The following is a 21,739-nucleotide window of genomic DNA, read 5'->3' as shown; positions in this document are numbered from 1 at the left end:
GAAGTTACCTTAAAGGGAGCACCTTCACACAAAATGACTGATTACATCCAACACTTTCAATGAGTATTTATCAATGAGAGGTAAACCCTACAAGCCTTTGATTCATTAAATCCAAACTTGTGTCAATTTCAGGACCAGCAGATTTGAGGTACCATTTCCTCATCCTAGCTCATGTCATCTAATGACCTATTAAGCTAGGATGGATGACCACCACGATTATAAAAATGTACAATTAACCAATACCTTCTCCGGTTAGAGTAAATCTTTAGAGTTCTCAGATTATTAACAAATGATTTGTGTCCAGAGGAGTGAGATGAGACACAATGAAGAAGTTACTGTTGCCAAATTATATCCAGAATGGTCAACTACTATTGCTAATAACTGCTAACATTGGGAAGTGGACTTGGCCCAGCGGTTAGGGCGTCCGTCTACCACATGGGAGGTCCACAGTTCAAACCCCGGGCCTCCTTGACCGGTGTGGAGCTGGCCCATGCGCAGTGCTGATGCGCACAAGGAGTGCTGTGCCACGCAGGGGTGTCCCCCACGTAGGGGAGCCCCATGCGCAAGGAGTACGCCCCATAAAGAGAGCTGCTCAGCACGAAAGAAAATGCAGCCTGCCCAAGAATGGCGCCGCACACACAGAGAGCTGACACAACAAGATGATGCAACAAAAAGAAACAACAGATTCCCAAGCCGCTGATAACAACAGAAGCGGACAAAGAACACACAGCAAACAGACACAGAGAACAGACAACCGGGTGTGGGGGAGTGGGGGAGAGAGAGATAAATAAGTAAATCTTTAAAATATATTTTAATTTTTTTTTTTTAAAAAGTGCTAACATTGTTAGGTACTGACTAAGCCAGGCTCAGGGATGTTAAGTAATTGGTCCAAGATCACACAGCAATTAAGGGCAGGACTAAGATTCAAACCCTGACATCTAGCTGCATAGCCTTTGCTCTTATCACAACAACACTGCTGTTTACACATGTCCCATTCCCCACTGTCCTGAGGAAAGTTCTGGCAGGGCTATGAACTTTGTAGGTTCATTAATATCTGCTGAGATCCTCCTAGCAACAAAAAAGCACTGCATTAGAAAATGTGACAAACCAGGTGTTTCTCTCAAAAAGTTTAACAATAACGTAAAAATTAAGTGTTATTAGCTAGTTCTCCAAAGGATGCAAGACCATATGACCATACAGGGAGAGAAAGCCTCTGAGAAGGACCTACTTACGTTTGAGAAGAATTTAAACCTGCAGTGAGTGATGAGAGTAAAAACAGTCTACAGAGGCAAACACCAAGAAAGACAAGGTCTTGTCCTTCAGTTTAGCTAAAGCACAGGCTATGGGATGGGATAGTACAGTGACTGCATGAATGGTGATAGAAGTACTTAGCCTAAAGAGAGTGGATGCTGGAGTTCAGGCACGAGTGAGGAGCCTGTGTTCTATCTCACAGAGCTGAAGAGCAAGAGTCAGAAGCATGAGTTTGGAGTTCAAGAGAGTCAGGGCTTTTATGAGAATTAGATTATTTGCCATCACATCAGAATTAGATTCTTTGCCATCAGTTAGTTGGTTAAAAAACTCGAAAGCTCTCTGAAAAAGTATAAAATCTAACTCAGATACAGGACAAACCACCCTATAAATGAGTATTTGTAACAGGAAGCCCAGAAAAAGAAATCGGGAAAAGGGATGTATACATACCGTCTCTAGAGCTAAGACATAATCAATACAACACTCATTTTCAAGGTTAAGGAAATTAAAATAAATTTTCTTAAAATAATCTTCCCTATTCTCTGGTTTAAAAAGGCATGTAGAGGAAAGGTACAGACACTTTTTTTTTTTAAGTCCATCCTTCCTTAAGATGTACAAACTTGGTCACATTTGGGATTTGTGAAACATCTTGAACTATTTTTCAGACATTGGAGTTCAGCAAATTCAAAATTACTTTTGCCAAACATTTTTCCCTTAATTTCAAAACCCATGTGTATTTTCAAGAAAACACAACCCTTTTGTTTTGAGTTTATAACATTTAACTCATCAACATGCTTTGTCCTAATAACAACTTCTGGCTGAAGCTTACTGCGCTGTTACTATGTGCAGAGCTCTCCTCATTTAATCTTTCCAGAGATCCTAGGAAATAGACATAATTATCTTACTAAACAGATCAGGAAACAGAGACTTTGAGACGTTAATTTGCCCACACTCACATATCTAGTCCTTGGCATTGCCAGAACTCAACGCAAGCTCCTGGAGTCCAAAACCTGTTATGTGTACCTAGCCAACACCCTGTAATTTGAAATCCTTTCTGTTCATCCGTCATGTGCCAGGAAGTGGGATGTGGCCAAGAAAAGAAAGCAGACCATCTAAAGGGACAAAGAAATTCAAAACTAACCACCTCAGGTGTCTCCAGTGGAACCAGCCTGCCTCTTTCTGAGCAGAAGAAGCACACAGACGTTTAACATTAAAAAGGTCAAAGAGACAAGAAGTCATGGTGGGGAAGTTGCTGAATGCCATACTCTCAACAAAACTCACAGTCATCTTACCTCCAACCAGAAGACCATAGATATTACAATTAATACCTATTTCATGGACAGTATGAAAGCAAATCACAGGGCCAGGAAGTAACCAAAAGTTAAAGCAAAAGCAAAAAAAAAAAAGCATTTACTTAGTTATTGCAAAACCCAATACTTTCCTCTTACAAAGCTCAAAGATTTATTTTTTTTTTAAGCAGAGGAGAAGCAAGCCCTTCTTTTCCAAAGAATCAAAGTAAACAAGAGAACTTCCTCATTATTCATCTATCAGCTTTGGTGTCACATTGCATCACCATTAAGAAAGTAATTTCTGCTTTCTATCACTTTAAGGTATGTTCCCAATAACTATTAGATCTGATAAAAGACTCCCCAAACCACAGCCTACATACATTTAATATTAGTTTCTTTCTTTTTCAAAACAAGAGTAGTAAATTAATAGGAAAAATCAGATTGCAACTTAAAAAAAAAAATTCATGGGCCAAAAATGAGACAAAATACTTCAAATTGAAAAGTCAGTACTTGCAAGTCATCGGAGGAAATTTTACAATATAATGAGAATGTTTAAAACACTGGAAGATCCAATAAAAAACTTATTACTCAGAAAATACAACATGTAGTTTAGAAAGTACTAAATCCATACCAGAAGCAAACAGATCATCCATAAACCAATAAAGACATTTTAGGTATATGTATTAGCATATTAATAGACTTGCATATTAAGTCAACAACGACACCTTGTATCTGAACCCATACTTTGTAGCTGAAAGACACCATGTTAGATATCAAAAACAATCACATATCCCAAATGCACTTAAGTGTTCAAAAAACTAAAAGTCAAGTCCTTTGTCATCCAAGTATAATAAATAATACTAAACCTTAAGATTAAATGGTTGGCACATGAGACATACATTATGGCTTCCAGGTAATGTCTATTGAACTATTTTTTTATGTTGATAAGCATTCTTTAATGTTATAAAAGTCAAATTTGGCCTGTCTTTTTCCCATACAAGATCTAGAATTGAGCTTTTTAGCTTGTATTATTTTAAATTTCAGTGTTAAGTGGCAAATGCTTATTTAGTATGCTGTTCAAGGTTTCTGAGCCATACATTTTGATTGTGTGTTTAAACAGAACACTATATGAATGTTATCCCAGGAGCAAATACTCAGCTGAGAAAAGTAAGAAAACAGATCTGTAAGGACATGCAATGGAATGTGCTTGGTTTGGCTAGAAGGCTCACAATCAAGGACAAATTGAAGCACATAATGGTCTGGAAACGTTAATTACGTCAACAATCTAAGCGCCAAAAGCAACTTTTTTGTTCATTTGTTTGATTTTAATCATGAAATTGTAGACAGGAGGCAAAATGTATGTATTACATTCATTTGGTTCTTGATGCTGGACTCATTTTTAATTGCTCAGGTACAAATCCCTGAATCTCAGGGCTATAAAAGCAAGCACAAGAAGGCCCTGAAAACAGTAGTAATACTACTAGCCTATTAAAGGGAAACATGACTTTTTTTTTTTCCTTTTTTGGTGAATAATCTCAGTGTAGGGATCCAAGCACTTCTAAAAAGTTTTTAGGAAAAGCGAGATAAGACCAAAAACAAGACAGACCTTGACCACGGCAGGCACCAGGCAGCACACACACACACTGCCCCAACCTTTGAAAGCCTGTAGCCAACAGATCTCTAAAATCCAAGCAGGACCCGGGACCAAAGCTCGTGCACTAGACTATGTGACCACACTGCAGAATGCCAAGGGGAAGTGTGGCACCCAAAAGGGAGCTTGCTGAACAAAGGAACAGCTCTGTAATTCTCCCAATTCCACATCCCCTTTAGTTAGCCCGATGCTGAAGCCATAAAGTTGTTCTGAACTCCACAGATGCAAACCCCTTGGTAAACTGTGTGGTAGTCTGTAAAAAGGATGATTATAATTTTTATGTGAGGCAATCAGGAAGAAAAATATTCACTTTATTTTACTTTTTCCTGTGTTTAAATATGTTTGCTCTCTTCCCCTGGAATATTCCAATAGGACTGCAATCCAATGTTGAAAAACTTAACACTTCCACTTTTCTTTTAGTGGGTTGAGTCTTTATGTTATCTTGAAACTTTAAGAAAGAAATTTCTTGGAGGAAACGGACACCCAGGAATAAGTGGTCAGCAGTGCCTGGATTTCTAGAATAGTTCTCCTGCAGGCACGTGTCCTGCAAGCTTGACCAATGAGAGGTATACCCCAAAACAGGACGGGTTTGACACACATTTAAAGGGGGACATTTAAGGTGGGGGACAGTGGGGTCTTGTTTAGTAAGCAGATCTGCGATTATTTCAAAGTTATACAACTAACTGTAAATTATCATGCAGCTCCTCCGGCTAGGCTCTCTAGGAGCGTCCAGGTTGCCATGCAGCTGGTCCCGTTTAACGCTGATCCTGGCCACCCTGAATAGGCTCATGAGGGGAACCTGTGGTCAAAGATGGCTCAAGACATACAGCAGCACCAGGAAACCTCCGGAGTGTGTGTCCTGGGTGGCACTAGCAGAAGCAGCAGCATCTTCAAAAGAACGGAACACTGTTTATTACTCAGCTGTAACTCATAAAAAGGACAGTCACTGTGGAAGCTCCACTGAGCCAGCTTCATCGTCTTCCAACTTAAACTTGTTCTTACCTGCTCTCTCTCCCTTTCTCTCTCTCTCTTTCACACACACACACTATAAAGACAAACCAAGAGCTGATGTCTCATGAAGCATAATATGCAGAAAGGACTCAAGCTTACCAAACAGCCTAAAGTGCATAGACTGGTTCTATTTCTTAAATAATTAGTCTCCTTTTTAAAAATTCCAGAGAAGAAAAACAAGGGTAATCTTTTTTTAAGGAAAAATATCCACATTGTTGGAATAACACACTCAAGCTCCATTCCTGACTCATAACACAAATGAAAGGGAAAACACAGACATGTCTTGATATATATGTAAAGCAAACTCACCATTTTAACTGATAAAAGAACTCTGTTCCTAAATATCCTTAAGTATCCATTTAAAACTGGACTCATGAGCCAGTAGGTTTAACAGCCAGCCCATCTCTTCCCCAGTAAAGCCAGATAAATACATTCCTTAAATCAGGCAAAATAGAGCAAATGAGACACACATATTCTCCGTATATGTGGAAGAACACAGAAGAGCAGGGTCCTGGCTGCTTAGAGGCGCCATATTTAGGGAAGGAAGGTGCAGGCTTTTTTTTTCACGCGTATTTGCCCATACTCTTAACCTTAGTCTTAGGTCCTGGACAGCAGGTAACTTCCAAAGCAGATTCTGAATATCCAATTGTACATTTTTTTAAAAAATGTAAATCAACCTAGTAAAATCTTTCTTGGGATAAATAAAACATAAGCCCACAGGGAATGAGGTAGTAGGTTAGCTAATCAAATCAGTGCCCAGGCACCGGGAGAAGATGCTGGGCTCCTAAAGTCACATGGAAAAGTGGAGCGAAATTACGGGAGGCCAGGAGTGGCTATGAAATCTACGAGAAGCAAACTCACTAATGGGAAAACGGAAAAAGGAAGTGAAGGTTACCATTAACCTATTCAACCTGTTTTTACCAGAGGGGTCTCTGGAATTTATTTTCAATGCTCCATGCTTGAGCTGAACTGCCTCTCAACACTTTGCTTAAAATTTTAAGACCCAGCGTATAAAAAGAGTGGCTCTATATTGTCTCTGAATACACTAAGGCAAGTTAAATTTTTATAAACCAGCAACAACAAAAAAACCCTGTGTATCAGATACTACGGTCACCTTGAGGTCCAACCACTGACAAATTTTATCATCCCTTAGAGTGGTCTACTTAAAATGGGTTCTGGGGCGGGGTTTGGGAGTGGTTTTGACACTACTTTTGACAAGGCAACTTTTGTGTCGTCTGCAATAACTAAGTATTCCAACCAGAGTAGATTTTCCCGGGCGAAATGCAAAGCATTTTGAACCCCTGCCAGACTAATCAAGATGATTTCCAAAATGCCAAAACAGGAACTTCCTATAATAAATAACCTATCACATTTACATCCCAAATTAGAAAATCTGGAAGAAAACGTGTATGCTGAATGCCAAAACACAGATTACCCGAGCCGGTCCAGCCCGCCCCTGCCCCACTCTCCACCCCGTTGGCTTTCTTCAGCCGCTCCCAGAACAAACTGGTCCAGGTGCAAACCCTCAGGAATGCAGAGGCTGCCGGGAAAAGCCCTGCGGCTGCTCACCATTGGAAGTAGTGCTGGACGCCACGGCTTTCTCACTGACATCTGCCCGAGGGGAGCATTTCATTACGGAATTCTCCACTTTCTTCTTCTCAGTGGTCGTGGAACTGTGGGACTGGGCTTCCATGTCGTCTTCTCATTACTTCTGCTCTCTTCTCCCAGGAACGCCTAAATAAAGCAACAGCGCCATCAACGTCAGGGAACACCAGGAAAAATGAAATCTTCCTCAAGGGCCCACTTCCCCTGTCACCTGAAGAGGAGCCTAGAGTAGTGAGCTTGAATTGCATTTCCAAAAAAAACTATTCTTGTGGGGACAGGTTGGTGCAGGTGTGAGGTATTTATTAAATAATACACAGTATAGTGTGGGCTTAGTAAGGGGTCCGTGGTTTTCACCTGACTGGCAAAGGGGTCCGTGGAACAAAAAAGGTAAGAACCCCTGGCTTGGAGACTTGGCAATCATAATCTGGAAGTCCCTTCTCCACAGGACTACTTGCAAAAAAAAAAAAAAAAAAGTCAAAGTTTTCTTAACAAGCTAGCCAAATCCTGTCAAATATAAAAAATGAAAAGGAGAATAGAGGGAAGTGTCCAGAATGTAGGACTTTTCCCAAATTCTTACATGGCATTTGTTATTAAATGGTCTAAATATCTTAATTTTCAACTGTGTATCTAGAAAGAAACCCAAGTGTCACATTAACTCTTTTTAAGCCACATCTATTTAATGTCTTTTCAGGCAGCCAAGTTTCCAGGAAGGTACTTTAGGACAACTTCCCAAAGCAGGGCAAGGTTTTTAATTAGATGTATAAAAGAACACCCAACAACTTTTCAGATTCAAGCTCTACTCAAAGTTCAGAATCAGAGGGTAATTCGAGCAAAGCAGGCCATCCTTTTTGCTTCCCTCATGAAAACAGCTCAGAGAATGTTCCTTAATCCTCAGGCAAACCACACCTCTTAAATTTTCTTAAAACATAACTTCTCAAATCATTTGAGTTATATATTTTAAACCCAACAAAGGTGACAGAACATCATGTTCTCGATCCCAGAAGAAAAAGTCAAAATATTGCTGGTAGCAAAAATTGGGATCACTTGGGAAATATTAAAATTCAGCTACAGGCAAACTCAGGGCATCTTTCATTAGCTTCATTCAGACAATAATCGTCCTAACTCATCATTCACCAATTTTCACTCTATTTGGTTTCTGTTCTTTTTTTGCACTCATCTACACTTATAAAGAATACAAGAAAAGATGAAAAGCACCCTATGGACATATTTTCTTCAAACTATCTAAATTGAAGCAGTCAAAGTAGGCATTTCACAGGTCTGGTCATCTGCTTTGTTCTACATTTGGCAGACAACACCAGGTATAAGCAAAACGATTTGTAAAATGAAATAAGCAACTGCTTCTCTGATTAAAAGAGTAAAACTACCAGATGAAATTTTCTAGTCATCCTTAACTAAAATTTGCAAGGGAACTGCAAGTTCTTTCTCGGTTGTACCATAAATCCCCCTTGATCTAGATTTCGAGCAACCAGAACCCTTAAGAACCAGGGGAGCATGATGTGGTAGCACCAGCTCTTCCACTAGCAGCCGTTTTTTTTTTCTTTGATTATCCAGTGCCATTCATTGTAAAACACACAAGTTATTTGAGAAGAAAAAAGAAGCACTACGTTAAATTTACATATCAATCGTAAGATCCACTCCAAATTGCGAAACATTCCTTACAGAGCACAGATTAAGGACAAAAGTGAACAAGTGGCATTACTTCTTTAAGCAGCGCTGCCACTGGGTCGCGAATCCAGAGGGCACCCGCCTCATGCCCGGCTACCCGAATGGCGCCCCCTGCAGGTGTCCAGTGGACAACCTCCAGCAAGCCATTGCTGAGCCGCAGTTTTCTCACGTGTAAAATGACAAGACTCAGACTGGAAGCCTTAAACTTTTGGGAGGCACATTCATCTTTAAGAACGCATCAAAAATTATGGCGGTTCTGCCCTGAAAATTCTCTTGCTCACAAACATGTTCATTTCATTTCCAAGGGATCACAGACTCCCCGAAGCTTTTTCACGAATCTAAGGAACCCTTGTAAGAGAAAACTGCTACAGTCCTTTCTAGCTGTACCAAGCTCCAGAATGATTCTTTAATTTTTTTTGTTGAATGCCCCTCAAAACCTTGATTCAAATATTACCTTTAAAGTATGCCAAAAGACCAGTTCACTCCAATCCAAATTACTGTATCCCAAAGAGGGCACTGCCCACAGATCATCTGCATCAATGCTGCTGCAGCACTTGCTAAAAATGCAGATTCCTGACTTCAGTTTTGAGGTCAATGCTTTCTTCTAGGGTGGCACCTGAATTTTCAAAAGCACTAGTGATCACCAGGCTACTAAAGCCTGTGGGCCACTGCTCAGCTTGTTCATTTTTGTTCACTGCTTTACACCCCACACCTAACAACAATAAGTGCTCATGTAAATAGGGACTGGATGAAATAATGAATTGCATCCTAGAGGACTGAACTCTGACAACCTGCACCAACCTATCCCAGCACAGATCACATTATAATTAAGGCTTCATCTAGAAAATTACTTACTAAATGGCAATCTCCCCCTCCCTCCAGACTGCAAGTTCCCTGAGGACAAGGCCTGTGTCTGTCCCCCGGCCTCTGATACACTCAATGCATGTGTCCTGAATTTCAAACACCATTGGTGTAGACATACATTTCAGGGTTTCTTTGAAACCTGGCAAATTATATTTAAAAAAATAGAAACTTTAACAGGAATAGTTCACTAATCAAAACATTCTGCTCTTAACCATTTTGGAAAAACCACCACTCACTAGAGTATAACTCTTTCCTTTCAAACACACCCACTCGGTTTTACTGGCTGAATTCGGGTAGAAAGTCTATAAAGTCAAAATCGCGCACAGAAACAAGCGAATGGACCAGGATGAACAACTACACTGCCAAGAAGGGATGGGATTCCTGCTAAGAGCTAAGTCCCTCCGTGGAGCAGACAGAGTTAATTAACAATAGTCAGGAGACAAGTCACCAAGTTCCTTGACAAACTTGGTTTTTGTGTAGTGGTTGGTTTTCTTCCCCCCAAGCGAAAGACTTCATTTTAACAAAGCAATAAAACCCTCCAAATACTCATCAAGGTAGTGAGAATCTCCAGCGAGAAGAGGTGAAGCCCCAGGCATTGACTGAAATACACTAATTAATGGTTTTAGAGAATACTAATTCCTACCCCCTGTTTGAAATGGATTTTTTAAAAAGAGGCTCTTGGTCACTCAAAAAAATCTACCCCCTTCTTCTATTTTGACAACTTATTTTTGGATCTCATTAGTTAGTAACTAATTATTTTAAAGCATGGCTCACGCTTGGAATGGGGCAATAAAAACGGCAGCTTGCCAAAAAAGACAGCTGCTTCTCTATATTCCTATAAATTATATCAGCTTATTTTACTGATAAAAACACAACTTTGTCCCCATCAGTTGCAAAAAAGAAAGTTTTAATATTCTAGACTCTAATATCTCATGAAATCTACACACAAATGTTTCGTAAGCAGAAAAGAAGGCTGCTTTGGAGGGTCTGTTTTTTGTTGTAGGGGTTGTTTTTTCCAAATCTACTAACCAGAGTTTGGAAAAGTCAGTTGATTCTTTAAAGCATTAGATCTAGAAATGACCAGTAATAATTCCTAATGGAATCCTAAAACATCATTGAGACAGTAGCCTCATAATGCTACTTTTAAAACCTGGAATTTCTTAAATAATAAAATATAACTTAGTAGTGTCAAGGAAAATTTTTAAGTTCTACTCCACTTCAAAGACTTTTCTGTCAATGGAATGAAATAGGACTTCTCCCCCCCTTATATAGTTTCCTTTGCTTACAACTCCACAGTTTTCTCCTTCATTCCCTGTCACCACTGAAACATTACATGCAAGACTTGCTGGCATGCCCCGTGGCTTTCTACGCTGAGAAGAAAAAAAAAGTTTGTAGCTGATGATTGACTCCCAGTAGCTTGACTGTATGAAGGAAAAAAAAAAAAGCAACCAAGGAAAACTGCTCTAATAGTATACGCCTCCCAAAGCTTTAAGTTTCGTAGGTAAATGGAGGGATAAACATTCCTTCCTAAAAGCAAAAAGTCAGGGCTTTTTCCCACTCAACTATCCCGGAGCCTTTTGTAATTTCCCTGAGGCCTAAACCCAGGGCACAATTAACTTCAGACCCCATTTAAAATCTAATCCCTCTCCCTACTAGCAACCTGCCTGCCGGTGGGTCTTTTCTTTCTAAATTATAAATTTGAACTTGCATCACTCTCCTACAAAACAAGCCACGTAAAGCTCCCTGTAACCACCGACCAGGTAAGGCAGCAGCCAGTGTCTCCACGTGGAAGTTAACAAAAGAAAAACGGCTAGGTTGATGAAATTCAAGAATTGTTATTGGGACCTACATTTTCAAACAGCACTTTCATACAAAAAGTCTCAAGCCTCCCCATCTTTCCACTACCGAGAGCTACAATGGGGGGTCGGGGGAAGAGGGGGCAAATACCCAAAACAGAAACTGTAATCTTTTGTAGTCTTTACAAAGACGCTTTCCCATTTATTATAATAGTTTTTATTAGGCTATGTGACTAGGGCCAATTTTGCTGAACTCCCTTCTCGTTCTGCTCTTTCACGTTGGGTTACCTTCATGTTATTGTTTCCTCCAGCGGTTTCAATTTTATGTTTTTTCACACCTTTAACCACTTTTCTCCGCGCTCCCAATCCCCAGCTCGCCCTTCCCCTGCCTCTGCGTCTTAATTCCGTGCTCGATCTCGCTCTCGGCTGTGGCAGTTGCAGTCAATTCATTAGCAAGTGCTCTGCATCCCTGCGCAGCGCCGTCTGGACCCGCGCTGTCGCCGCATCCATCATCATTACATCAGCGCTGGGCAAGTCCACGCTGATTGCTCCCGGCACCCGGCGCGCCCCAATCAGGGTGCAAGCAAACATAGCATGTTTAATTTTTCAGAAATGGCTCTGGGTATCGGGGGGGGGGGGGGGGGGTCCGAGGAGGTGGGGGGGGTGCTTCCAGGCACCGCTTTGATCCGCATTCCTGGAAGCAGCCTTTCGGGAGACAATACATCTCGAACAGCGAAGCCGCGGGAAAGTGAAAGACGCCAGGGGGGAAGCCTCCTGAACGAGCAGAACCTGGCAGCCCCTCTCAGGCGGAAAGCGGCCCTTATCCATTTTTATCAGATTGGTTACCCTGCTCCTTGGGAATATTCACGGGCATTAGAAAACTCTATCTACAGTTGGCCCAGCAGAATGTCCCGGAGACAGCTGAATGAAGGGGGCAAATATTGCTCCGCGCAGATGTTTTAGCCGCTAAATTCAACTTTCCAGGTACTTTGCAATGCAACACCCGGCGCAGCACACGCTAATAAAACATTGCTTTCACAGGGGAACACTTGGAAAGTCTTCACCAAACCAGAGTGTGCTTCATTCACAAAACTTTTAATTCACTCTGTATTAACCTCGCCCCCAAGATGTGTTTTCCTTCATTAGCTGCCGGAGATTCAGGTGTTGGGACTAAACATTTAGGGCACAGACGCAGGGGCCTCATTGTCTCGCAGTTGAGTTCCAAAGTTCAAGCTTAACCACCAGAGGCTTTATGTCGTAAGTAAAAGACATGGAGGTGAAAATGATCATACAGGAAAAATGTGCAAAAATCAGCCTTTCACCTTGCAGATCTCGAAGTAAAACCTCTGAAGCACAAGGAAAGCAGGATTCCTTTGTTGTTTAAACATTTATATTTCTCAAAGAAAACATCAATGCTAAAGCGAATGTTTAAAATGATGTTTCAACTCTATAAAATGACTTTCTAGAGTGAAATGAAGCAGCGGTTATAAAGGATAAGGGATCCTTCCTTTAACGACAGACTACTTAATTTATTTCCCTAATCCAGTTGGTTTATTTTTAAATTGCCTAAACTTCTTGGATAGTAATTCTCTTTGATTTTTTCCTTAATGCATTTAAAGATTTTAAAACAAAGGAAGTTAAAAGCCTGATGAATGATGACCTGATCCGCTCCTGATAGGTTAAAACAGCTACTGGCAATAAGGGATCACAAACGCGGAAGACATTCCAGTAGGCAAAGCCATGTTTTTCACAGGCCCCATGATTAGGCCCTGCATAAGAATTATTCTGTGTATCTTACAGAACTATTGATCAAATGTAAAAAGGCTTTCTTCCAGAGAAGTCACATTTATTTACACCTTCCTGTTTATTTATAAACTGAAAGAGCGCCTAATGCACTAATGTTTTAAAAGCTCAGATCCCAGTGTCAGAGGAAACCATCTCACATAAGGATAGTGAAGCAGCATCCCTGTGTCACTGAAGAGTGACCTCTCATGCTTTATTACAAGCAGACAGCTCCTACTCTTTTGGAGCAACTGCTTTAGGTAAAGTCCTATTAAATATTTACACCTTCCCATAGCTATTAATATTCAGAGGAAGAGAAATTTACAAAATGAAGAAGCACAGACTTATGCTGAAGATAACTTTATGATCAATTCGGGAAGATAAAAGTCGCCTGAGTTTCAATAGGCAAAATTTAGGCAATTTAAAACATTTCATTGGACTTCACATAAGCATGCTAACTTATAGAAAACTTCTTATAGGTCTGTAATCTGGTCGACATTTCCTTGTGTTCAAAACATCTTTCTGCGCTTAAAATCAATTAGATATGCATAACCTTTGCTACACACCAACAGTTTCCCAAGATTTCTAAGGGCTTTCTCTTCCCTTCCCTGCCTGCACTGCCTTTCCCTTCCTGCAAAAAAAAGAAGCCCAACTTCTTACGTTCTTCATGAAACCTGCATGTATTTTTAATTAAAGCATATTTAAATGTGTACTTGTTTTACCCTTACATGTGATTTTACCAAGCATCCGAAAAACCCCAAGCCTTAACTGCAAATGAGAGAATCTGCTCTGTTCAAGTTGCTGCAAGCAGAGTTCTCCAAATCTGCTGCCTATTGTTTTTCAATCTTTTCCTCCTACATTTCTGATGCTCCCGTCTCAGAAAAGTGGTACACATGATAGAAGGCACCAAATGGAATTAGTGTGAGGGGAAATAACTGCCTTGCTGAAGACTGAGTTTTTTAGTTAATTAACTACATCTAAAATTTTAAGAAATCCACATATTTAACTTCAGTCAGTGAAAGCTTGTTTGTCATGAAGTCATCATTATTGCTATTAGAATCAAAATTACAAATGACATTTTTGTGGGCTAGTTTTACTTTTCTGCCATCTGCATTTAAAAGAAAAGATCATCAACCAGTCTTTTTTCTGCTGCCAATAGTACTTTATTAGAAACATTTGAGGAGAATTTAGGTCTCTATTTAGTACTTGTTACCATTTCTGAGTTTTGCAAAACTATAAAACATGAGTCCAGTGCACTTTGGTTAGGCTTTCCAGAAGGCGCCCTGCACTGCAGGTGCCATTAAAGAATGAGCAATAGCATAAAGCAAACTGGCATCCCTACTTTCTGCAGGTTTGCCGGATACAGCCAATCCTTCTCAGGCAGAAAACAAATCAGTTATCAGTCAATAGATCAGCTAAGCTTATGAAAACTGTATTTTCCTTAAATCCACATACATCACAAAAACATCATGACTGATCAAATGCGTCCCCTGTCACATTTCACTAAGGTTTACAGGAATTAAAAGTTTCCATCACATTTTCAGGGGAAAAAAGCTAAATTCAAAAAATTATCCTTATAGAACTTGCAAAACTTTTGGTTCCAAGAATCTTTGCAGTAAAGCTTAAGAGGTTAGAGTGCACTTTCTATCACAAGCAATTTACTTTTAAACTATCACAAATATTAGGCCCAACCTGTTGGTTGTTGAGATCAGCTATAGATATCCCAAAAGTACTTAACGTACTTTTGGTCAAGTATTGTGCATCATACTTTATTTATCCTTCTAGGTTTTAACCTTTTGATTCTTGAATCTTCAGTGCAATTTTAAAAACCAATTTTTCACAAATTTAAGGATTTTCATTTAAGATTTATCCCAACAGCCACTTATTCTGTACACTTTGCTTATTCATAGAATTCTTCAGCTTATTTTTCTCTCCTGATCCCTCCTCCCCCCCCAAAAAAAAACAAAGAAACAAAAAACCTCTAAGCTCCAGGGTACCAAAACTTCCAATCAAAGCTGCTGCAAACTGCATATCCTGCCAATTAAACTCCTCCATATGGAAATCCATTTTAACATTCACAGTTCAAAACAGGAGGCACTGTCCTGAGGTGACATAGCCTGACCCACATTTCTGGATACCAATTTCAGGTTTCCATACACCTTAGTTCATTAAGGTTTCTTAGTACTTAAACTGGACTTATGCCCCATTATTTAATTAATTTCATTTCTGTGGCGTAAAAGTACACAAATACACCATCAAATGCTTATATTTAAAACACACTCCTGTGCCACCCTACCCCCACACCCTCTAAAAAAAAAAAAGAAGAAGGAAAAAAGGTAAAGAGAAGAAAAGCTCCTGTAGCTGTTTCGGCCAGCAATCAATCCAATTTACTGCAGGTACAATTTATATGTACAGTGCATGCCACAACAAAACCACAGTATGATGCCAACGGGGCCCTTAAGAAAGTTTTCCCCTAAATCTCTGGAAAGGAGCTTTAAAAGAAAGCGAGGATTACAGTCAGCTAGAAGGTAGGGAGGGGACTTACCTCGAACCCAGCCAAGCGGAAATCAGAGCTGTAATTCTACAAGTCGACAGAGTCCACTTTCAAAGCTCTAATGGTGTGAAGAAGTGCTGGGCAGCATGGCCTGAAGGCAGCTCTAATACACTGATGACTAATGACTGGGCCGGGCAGACAATGAATTTGGGGCTTGAAAACTAACAGAAACCAGGCAGTACTTTGACAAATGGGCTTTCACAATTTCATTCATTGAATAACCTTTAAGCACAAAATTGGCTCAGGTTCTCTTGGGAATTAGACGACCTGTTGTTGGACAATGATGTAAGTATTTTCTTTTTTAATTAAAACTCGTTTGCAAAATGCAAACTTACTGTCTATACGCACACAACTATAGAAACTACAGATACAGATGTGGAATTCAACATAGGCCTTGCCTTTCTGGAGGAGGTTGAAATGTTCCAATGCCACCTTATTAACCATGTAATAATGGCTTGTTCATTCAGCTTCTTTAGAAGCCATAGATTTTCTGGGACATTCTGTCGGGTTGAAGTATACACATACAAAACAAAAACACTTTCACGTTTAAAAAAAAAAAAAAACTAAACATGGTAATGACTAGCTAAGAAATTTGACCCTAAAGTCTAACGCTCTTAGATACAAGTGGAAAAAGCTGAATTTTTTTAGGGGATTGGCAAAGGGAAAAAAAGTGCCATAAAAAAACTGAGACACCACGTGAAGTTTGCAATCAGTTGCACTTATGAACACATTCAGCATCCCCTCCCTCTTCCCCATGTACTAGCCTTTCGATTTAAAAATAATATTTTGGGTAGTTTTTACAGAGAAAATGAAATATCTAAAGTGTCTCTAAATTAACAAGTACCACTTACTCTAGACAGCATTGCCTTTAGCAGCTCCTAAAAACTTAAGAAAAGGATCTTAAAACAGGAAGCTTAGTGAGCTCATAAAACTGTTGTTGGAGCCAGGAACACATAGCATATTTAATCTGCAAACTGTGAGAGTCTACAGTGATTTCAGCAAGATCTGAGGCATGCCCTCAAGGTTTGCTGGGATCTGGGATTAGGGGGTTGATAAGAACCTCTACTGCCCATGGACATGTTTTTCTTCTGCAGTTAAACACAAATGCATAGAGACATTTGACTGCTGCTTGGCGTTACTGCTCCAGTTATATAAAAGCTTTGCAGCTCCTTTTGCTGTCAATATATCAAAGTTTTAAAAAAAACCATCAAAGTGTGAAATTTCATTTAAAGTCTTCACCCGTCTACAGCTTTATTTCACAGGCCCATCAAATAAAAGTAAAGATGAAAAATACACTCCGAGTACTTGAAAAAGTTTGCAGGTTCCCTTGCCCTGTTATTATTTATTCTGTCTCCCTTTATTTGCTTTGAAACGAGAACAAATCAATCCTCATCTAGAAAAATGACAACAGGAAGTGGTAGGGCAACATCTCCTACTATCCTTTATTAAAAAGACAACCTGAAGTCATTATTAGGGTGGAATCTTTTGTTTAACCAAAATACATATATATTGAATATATAGATACAAATATATATATATACATACATACATATAAGTAAGTATATATAGATATATCTTCCTCAATAGTCATTGCAGCATTTTAATTGCATCTCATGATGCAGGAAATTTCTTGACTATTTCAAAACAAATCAGACCAACGACAGAATACAAATGCCAGCAAAACTAAAACAACCTTCAAAGAATTCTTTAGCTGGGGATTTACAACAATTGCATAAAGAAGAAAAGTCTGACTTTTAAGATAATCTACTATAGTCTAAAAGCATTAACATTCCATTAAGGTTTTTCTGAGGATTTCATGACTCACTGATTCACTTTTCCTTCAAGACTGGGTTTTCTTAGTACATTACTGTCTCCATATAACTGAGTGTATACAACAACGATCATTAAATTGTTTCCTTTCATAAACTCCAGAACCCAGCCTCCCCCCAAAAAAGTGGAGGATAGGGAGTTATCAGTAAGCAGGATACCTTACCTCTACATGGCTAAGCCCAGAGGAAGTCTGAAACCCTTACAGCTTGCAGGTAATTAAGGCAACTTAACTGGCCAAGAAACAAAGGGAAGTTCAACTTGTAGACTTGGGCAGCAAATTGATAAATTAACAGTTCTTGCATTAAATAAGTAATGAAATAACTCAACTAAGTCATTTTTCACTAATACTGAATTTTCTCATTTCTGTGTCCTTTGCAAATTAGATATGCCATAAAAATGTGTTTATTTCAGCAGCGTTCAATCAAGGAACACAAACATGTCAAAGGAACAGAGAATTGGTAGGTAGCTGAGTTGGACCTACTAGCCTATTACCAATAAATAATACAAACTATGCCTTTTAAAATGTTTGTGCGTGTGTGTAATTTCACTAGACACCTCTCACGTTTGACTCATTCACACATCTTAAACCAAAGCTTCTCTGGGTCGACTTTAAGAATTGCATACACTGAAAGGATCTCCCCTTAGGCGAGGAGTTTCTAATTAAATAGCTTTTAATATAAAATACACTCTCTTCTCTCTAGAAGTGCGCTATCACAGCTAATTTAAATGTTGATTCATGTTTGTTTTGGGTTTGATAAGGCTCCAACTCACCAAAAGTATTTGTGTACCAGTCTGGGAAGACCAGTATTTCCTAACATAAACATCTTCTTTAGATATTTCATGCAGTTCACCGTGTTAAAACCAATCACCACTGCTTTAATAGATCCCAACTGAAATACGGCTCTGCTTTGGAAAAATGAAGAGATTTTTGAGGTTTTTCCACTATTTTAAAACATAGCATTTCCTCCTTCAAAATATTCTTGACACATATAATTAAGAAACTGTCAGACTACTATTAATTTTTAATTTAAAACCTAAATGAAATAATTACAGAAATCAATCAATAAGGCACCTATTCGAATTACAGAACAATTACATAAATACTCAAAATTAATACTGTAGGCCAATTCTAGAAGATTCCAGTTTATAATATACTAAGACATCAAACAACACAAAAAGTTTAACATGAAGAGGATTAATAGCTCCTTCTTTAAATAGACTTAAATGAGATCATTTTCGATAGCCTATGGCAGAGGCCCACCACAGCCATGCTCAACTCACTCAAGCTAGAACTCTTCCTTAAAAGTTCATTTATTTCCACTAGACACACACTTCAGAGATTTAAAAAACTGCCTCATCCAAATTCTATATAAAATCACATTTGGGGAAAAGGCCTGATTCGTGTGACTTTCCAGAAAAGTTCATAGTGTGCACTGCAAAGACTAATCTGGGACAAGAGGGAGGACAGGAAAAGGAGAGCAGGAGGTGTTTTTAGAACTAATAATACCAGTGGGGTGAACAGCAGTGCCCACGTATTTGCACAGTGGCCGGCCCTCCATACCTCTGACTAAAGGGTTCTTTTACTTGGAGATGCGGACAGTCCATCATTTCAAACTGAAGTGGCAGCTGGAAAATGTGGAACAGCTGGCAAAGAGCTGGGAGAAAATGTCTTACATAAATATATGTACATATAAACTGGCAGAGGGCCATGAACACTGTACCCAAGGCCAGAATCAATTCGGCAGTCTACACCAGAGAAATGAGAAGTTGCGGGGCAGGCAGAGAGGGCCCCGGAGGATCCTCCCCTTAATCCTTTCTTTCCACAGGGGGTCACCACGGGAAGTCTGAGCCTCAGCCTCTCTCGGCTGAAGGTGTCTTAGGGAAGAAGGTGCAGTCGGGAACATCAGCACAAAGTTCGGGAAAGGCTAAAGGGCCGCGGTGCGGAGTGGAGCACCAGCATCTGTCATTCTGCTTAAAAGTCGCTTCACCACCTCTCCACGTTTGGGGTAAATATTTACTCCCTGCCCACGGCCTCCCGCCCATTTTCCCGCTGCAACTCCAGAAAGTTAATTGTCCCCTGCAGCGATTCATTCCCAACTCTGCTCTCAGTAAAAGTGGCCTCTTCAATGAGTATTGCAGTATTTCCCACTCCTCCCCGAGGCTTCTAACGCTATTCTTTTCTTCCTTTTTTTTTTTGGGGGGGGGGGGGCTGCCCCTGGAAAGGAATAGAAATAAAAGAGAAATCCCAGGTCATACACAGATGGATGGGACAACTTTCACTTTTCCTCTATTACGACCTGGGCGCGCCTCCCTCCATCCGCTCACACACCGCACCCCCACCCTTCGAAGTTTAAGTCCAGAGTGGAGAAACCCCCGCAGCGGCCGGCTCCGCTCGCACCCACCTCGCCGCCGGACTCCTTCCGCCCACCCGGAGGGCGGTGCGCGCCCGGCACCCGAGGGAGACTGTGCCAGAGTGCAAAGGTAGAAGACGGGAGCTTTGGGGTCTCCTCTGATTTTTAATCCTCTGGGTATTAAGTGGGGAGTGGAAGCGAGGGGCGCCTTCAACAAACTACGTCCCCCTGCGAGATAGGAAATTCTCCGATCTGTCTCCGGACGGCCGAGGGCTAAGACACTTGGAGAGGGACCTTCCAGAATGGGCGAGCGAAGGAAAAGGACGTTCCGACGCCTGAAGGGTTTCGCTCCAAATCTGGGGGCCTTTTGACAGCCATTTTCATTTCAACCCGCTTTCCCCCCGCTGGGGACCCCCTGGCGATCCCGAGCCCGGGCGCGGCCGCTGGAGCCGGCTGCCCGGCACGCTAAACAAAGAACTTCGGGCGGGACGTACCTGCGGCGGCGGCGGCTGTCAAGTCCCCGAACTTCCCATAGACCCGCGTCCGGGCGCGCGCGGGCGGCTCCAGGCTCCCCGCGGCCGCGGCGGCGGCTGCTACCGCGAGCAGTGGGGCTCCGCGCGGGGTGTGCCCGCCGCGAGCATGGTGCGGCGCCGGCGGCTGCGGGGGGCGGGCGGGGAAGAGACGAGAAGCGAGTTGGAGCGGCGAGTGTGCGCGAGGGCGAGTGTGCAAGCGCGCCGGTGGTGCTGCCCCTGCCCGCTCCCTCCCGCTCGTGCAGATCCGGCATCAGTTTCAGGGATCGTGTAATCCGATCCCTTCTGACTCACAGGCCCTGAGTGACAGTTCTGATTTGGTTCAACCGCGGGAGGGGGAGGAAAGAGAAAGAAAGAAAGCCCCAAGCAGGGTCCCCTTTTTTGCATCCAATTGACTTTCTGCAAGAAGGTCCCATCCGGGCCCGGAGCCCTTCGCTGGGTGGAGAGCCCCCACGCCACCCCTTCCCGGGACCCCGCAAAGCCTGCGCTACTCACAGGGTGGAAAAGTTGTCCTTCGCTCTGCGCTTCCCTCCCTCGAGCTCCCTCCTTCCCTCCTTCTCTTCCTCTTCCTCCTCCCCGCGCTCCTCCTCCCCCAAGTTTTAACAGATGTTGCCGGACTCTCCCCTCGCCTTCTCGCTCCTGCCCTTCCTCCACCCCTGCCCCCGCCCCCTCCCGTCCCTTTTCTTTCTGCCACACTTCAGATCCGGAGGGACGCGCCGAGCAGCAGGACGCCTGCCGCCGCAGGGGGCGAAGTTGGAAAACTTGGAGTGCTGCTCGCCTTACTTTTGCTTTCTCGCTCCTTCCGGGCCGCGCCGGGGACCCGCGCTTTCCCCCGCCCGCCGGGTCCTGGCGCTCAGAGCGGGTCTCAGCTGCAGCGCGGGCGAAGCCGGCGGCGGCGGCGAGAGGGAGGCGCGCGCCACCCTGCTGAGCGGCGCGTCGCGGGCCCAGGGCCGGGGCTGCGGGGGACGCCCAGCGGCGCCCGGAGCCACGCGCACCCGGCTCCCCGCCGCCCGCCCCCTCCGGCCCCTCCGCCCCTCCCGGGTCCTCACACGGACACATTCATGCCTGCTCCTCCTCTTCCCCCTCCTTGACCTCGCGCCCGCTCGGCGCGCAGAGGCCCCACCCACCCGGCGAAGGGAAAGGGGCCTGGGTGTGATGTCAGCGACGCGCTCCCCGCCGGCCTTCGCTGCTACCCCGACATCTCCCCGCACGGGCGGGACAGGCCCCGCCGCCCCTTGGCTCGGCGCTGCCGCTGCGTCCCGCCTGCGCGCATCTCCTCCCACCCTGCCTCTCCGCGCTCCCTTTCCTCGCTTCCAGTTGGGGCTCCCCTTTCTTCGCCTAAGGCCTCTGTGCTCACCCCGCTTGGCTCCCCACTCCTTGTTTTACACTTCCCCAGTCCAAGCCTGAAACTCCCTTTCTCGCGGGATGATGCTTTTAGAACTTCAGGGTTTTCCTCTCCACGGGTGTCGTCTGCCTTGAGGCCAACTCTGGCAAGTGGGAACTCCCATCGCAGAGCCGACTGTCCCCAAGGGCACAAAAACA

The 21,739-nt window shown here is 42.5% G+C and overlaps 1 protein-coding gene across 5 annotated transcripts in view; it reads right to left on the bottom strand.

The window, feature by feature from the left end:
• Nucleotides 1–21,143, bottom strand: part of GLI3 (GLI family zinc finger 3) — a 285,033-nt gene extending 263,890 nt beyond the window's left edge. For 2 of the 5 annotated variants that reach the window (XM_023586075.3, XM_023586076.3), the window contains exons 1-2: nucleotides 20,162–20,400; nucleotides 6,769–6,933 (exon numbers count right to left, since the gene is read on the bottom strand). In XM_023586075.3, coding sequence (XP_023441843.1) covers nucleotides 6,769–6,892 — 124 coding nt within the window. In that variant the 5' untranslated portion in view covers nucleotides 6,893–6,933; nucleotides 20,162–20,400. Of the gene's footprint in view, nucleotides 1–6,768; nucleotides 6,934–20,161; nucleotides 20,459–20,980 lie in introns of those variants that run through there. The other 3 variants (XM_071215080.1, XM_058296748.1, XM_023586074.3) reach the window with 3 other exon arrangements.
• Nucleotides 21,144–21,739: the final 596 nt, after the last annotated feature.

The sequence above is a fragment of the Dasypus novemcinctus genome, chromosome 5 (assembly GCF_030445035.2).
Source record: "Dasypus novemcinctus isolate mDasNov1 chromosome 5, mDasNov1.1.hap2, whole genome shotgun sequence".
NCBI classification, from domain to species: Eukaryota; Metazoa; Chordata; class Mammalia; order Cingulata; family Dasypodidae; genus Dasypus; species Dasypus novemcinctus.
This window is presented reverse-complemented; position numbering and strand designations above follow the sequence as displayed.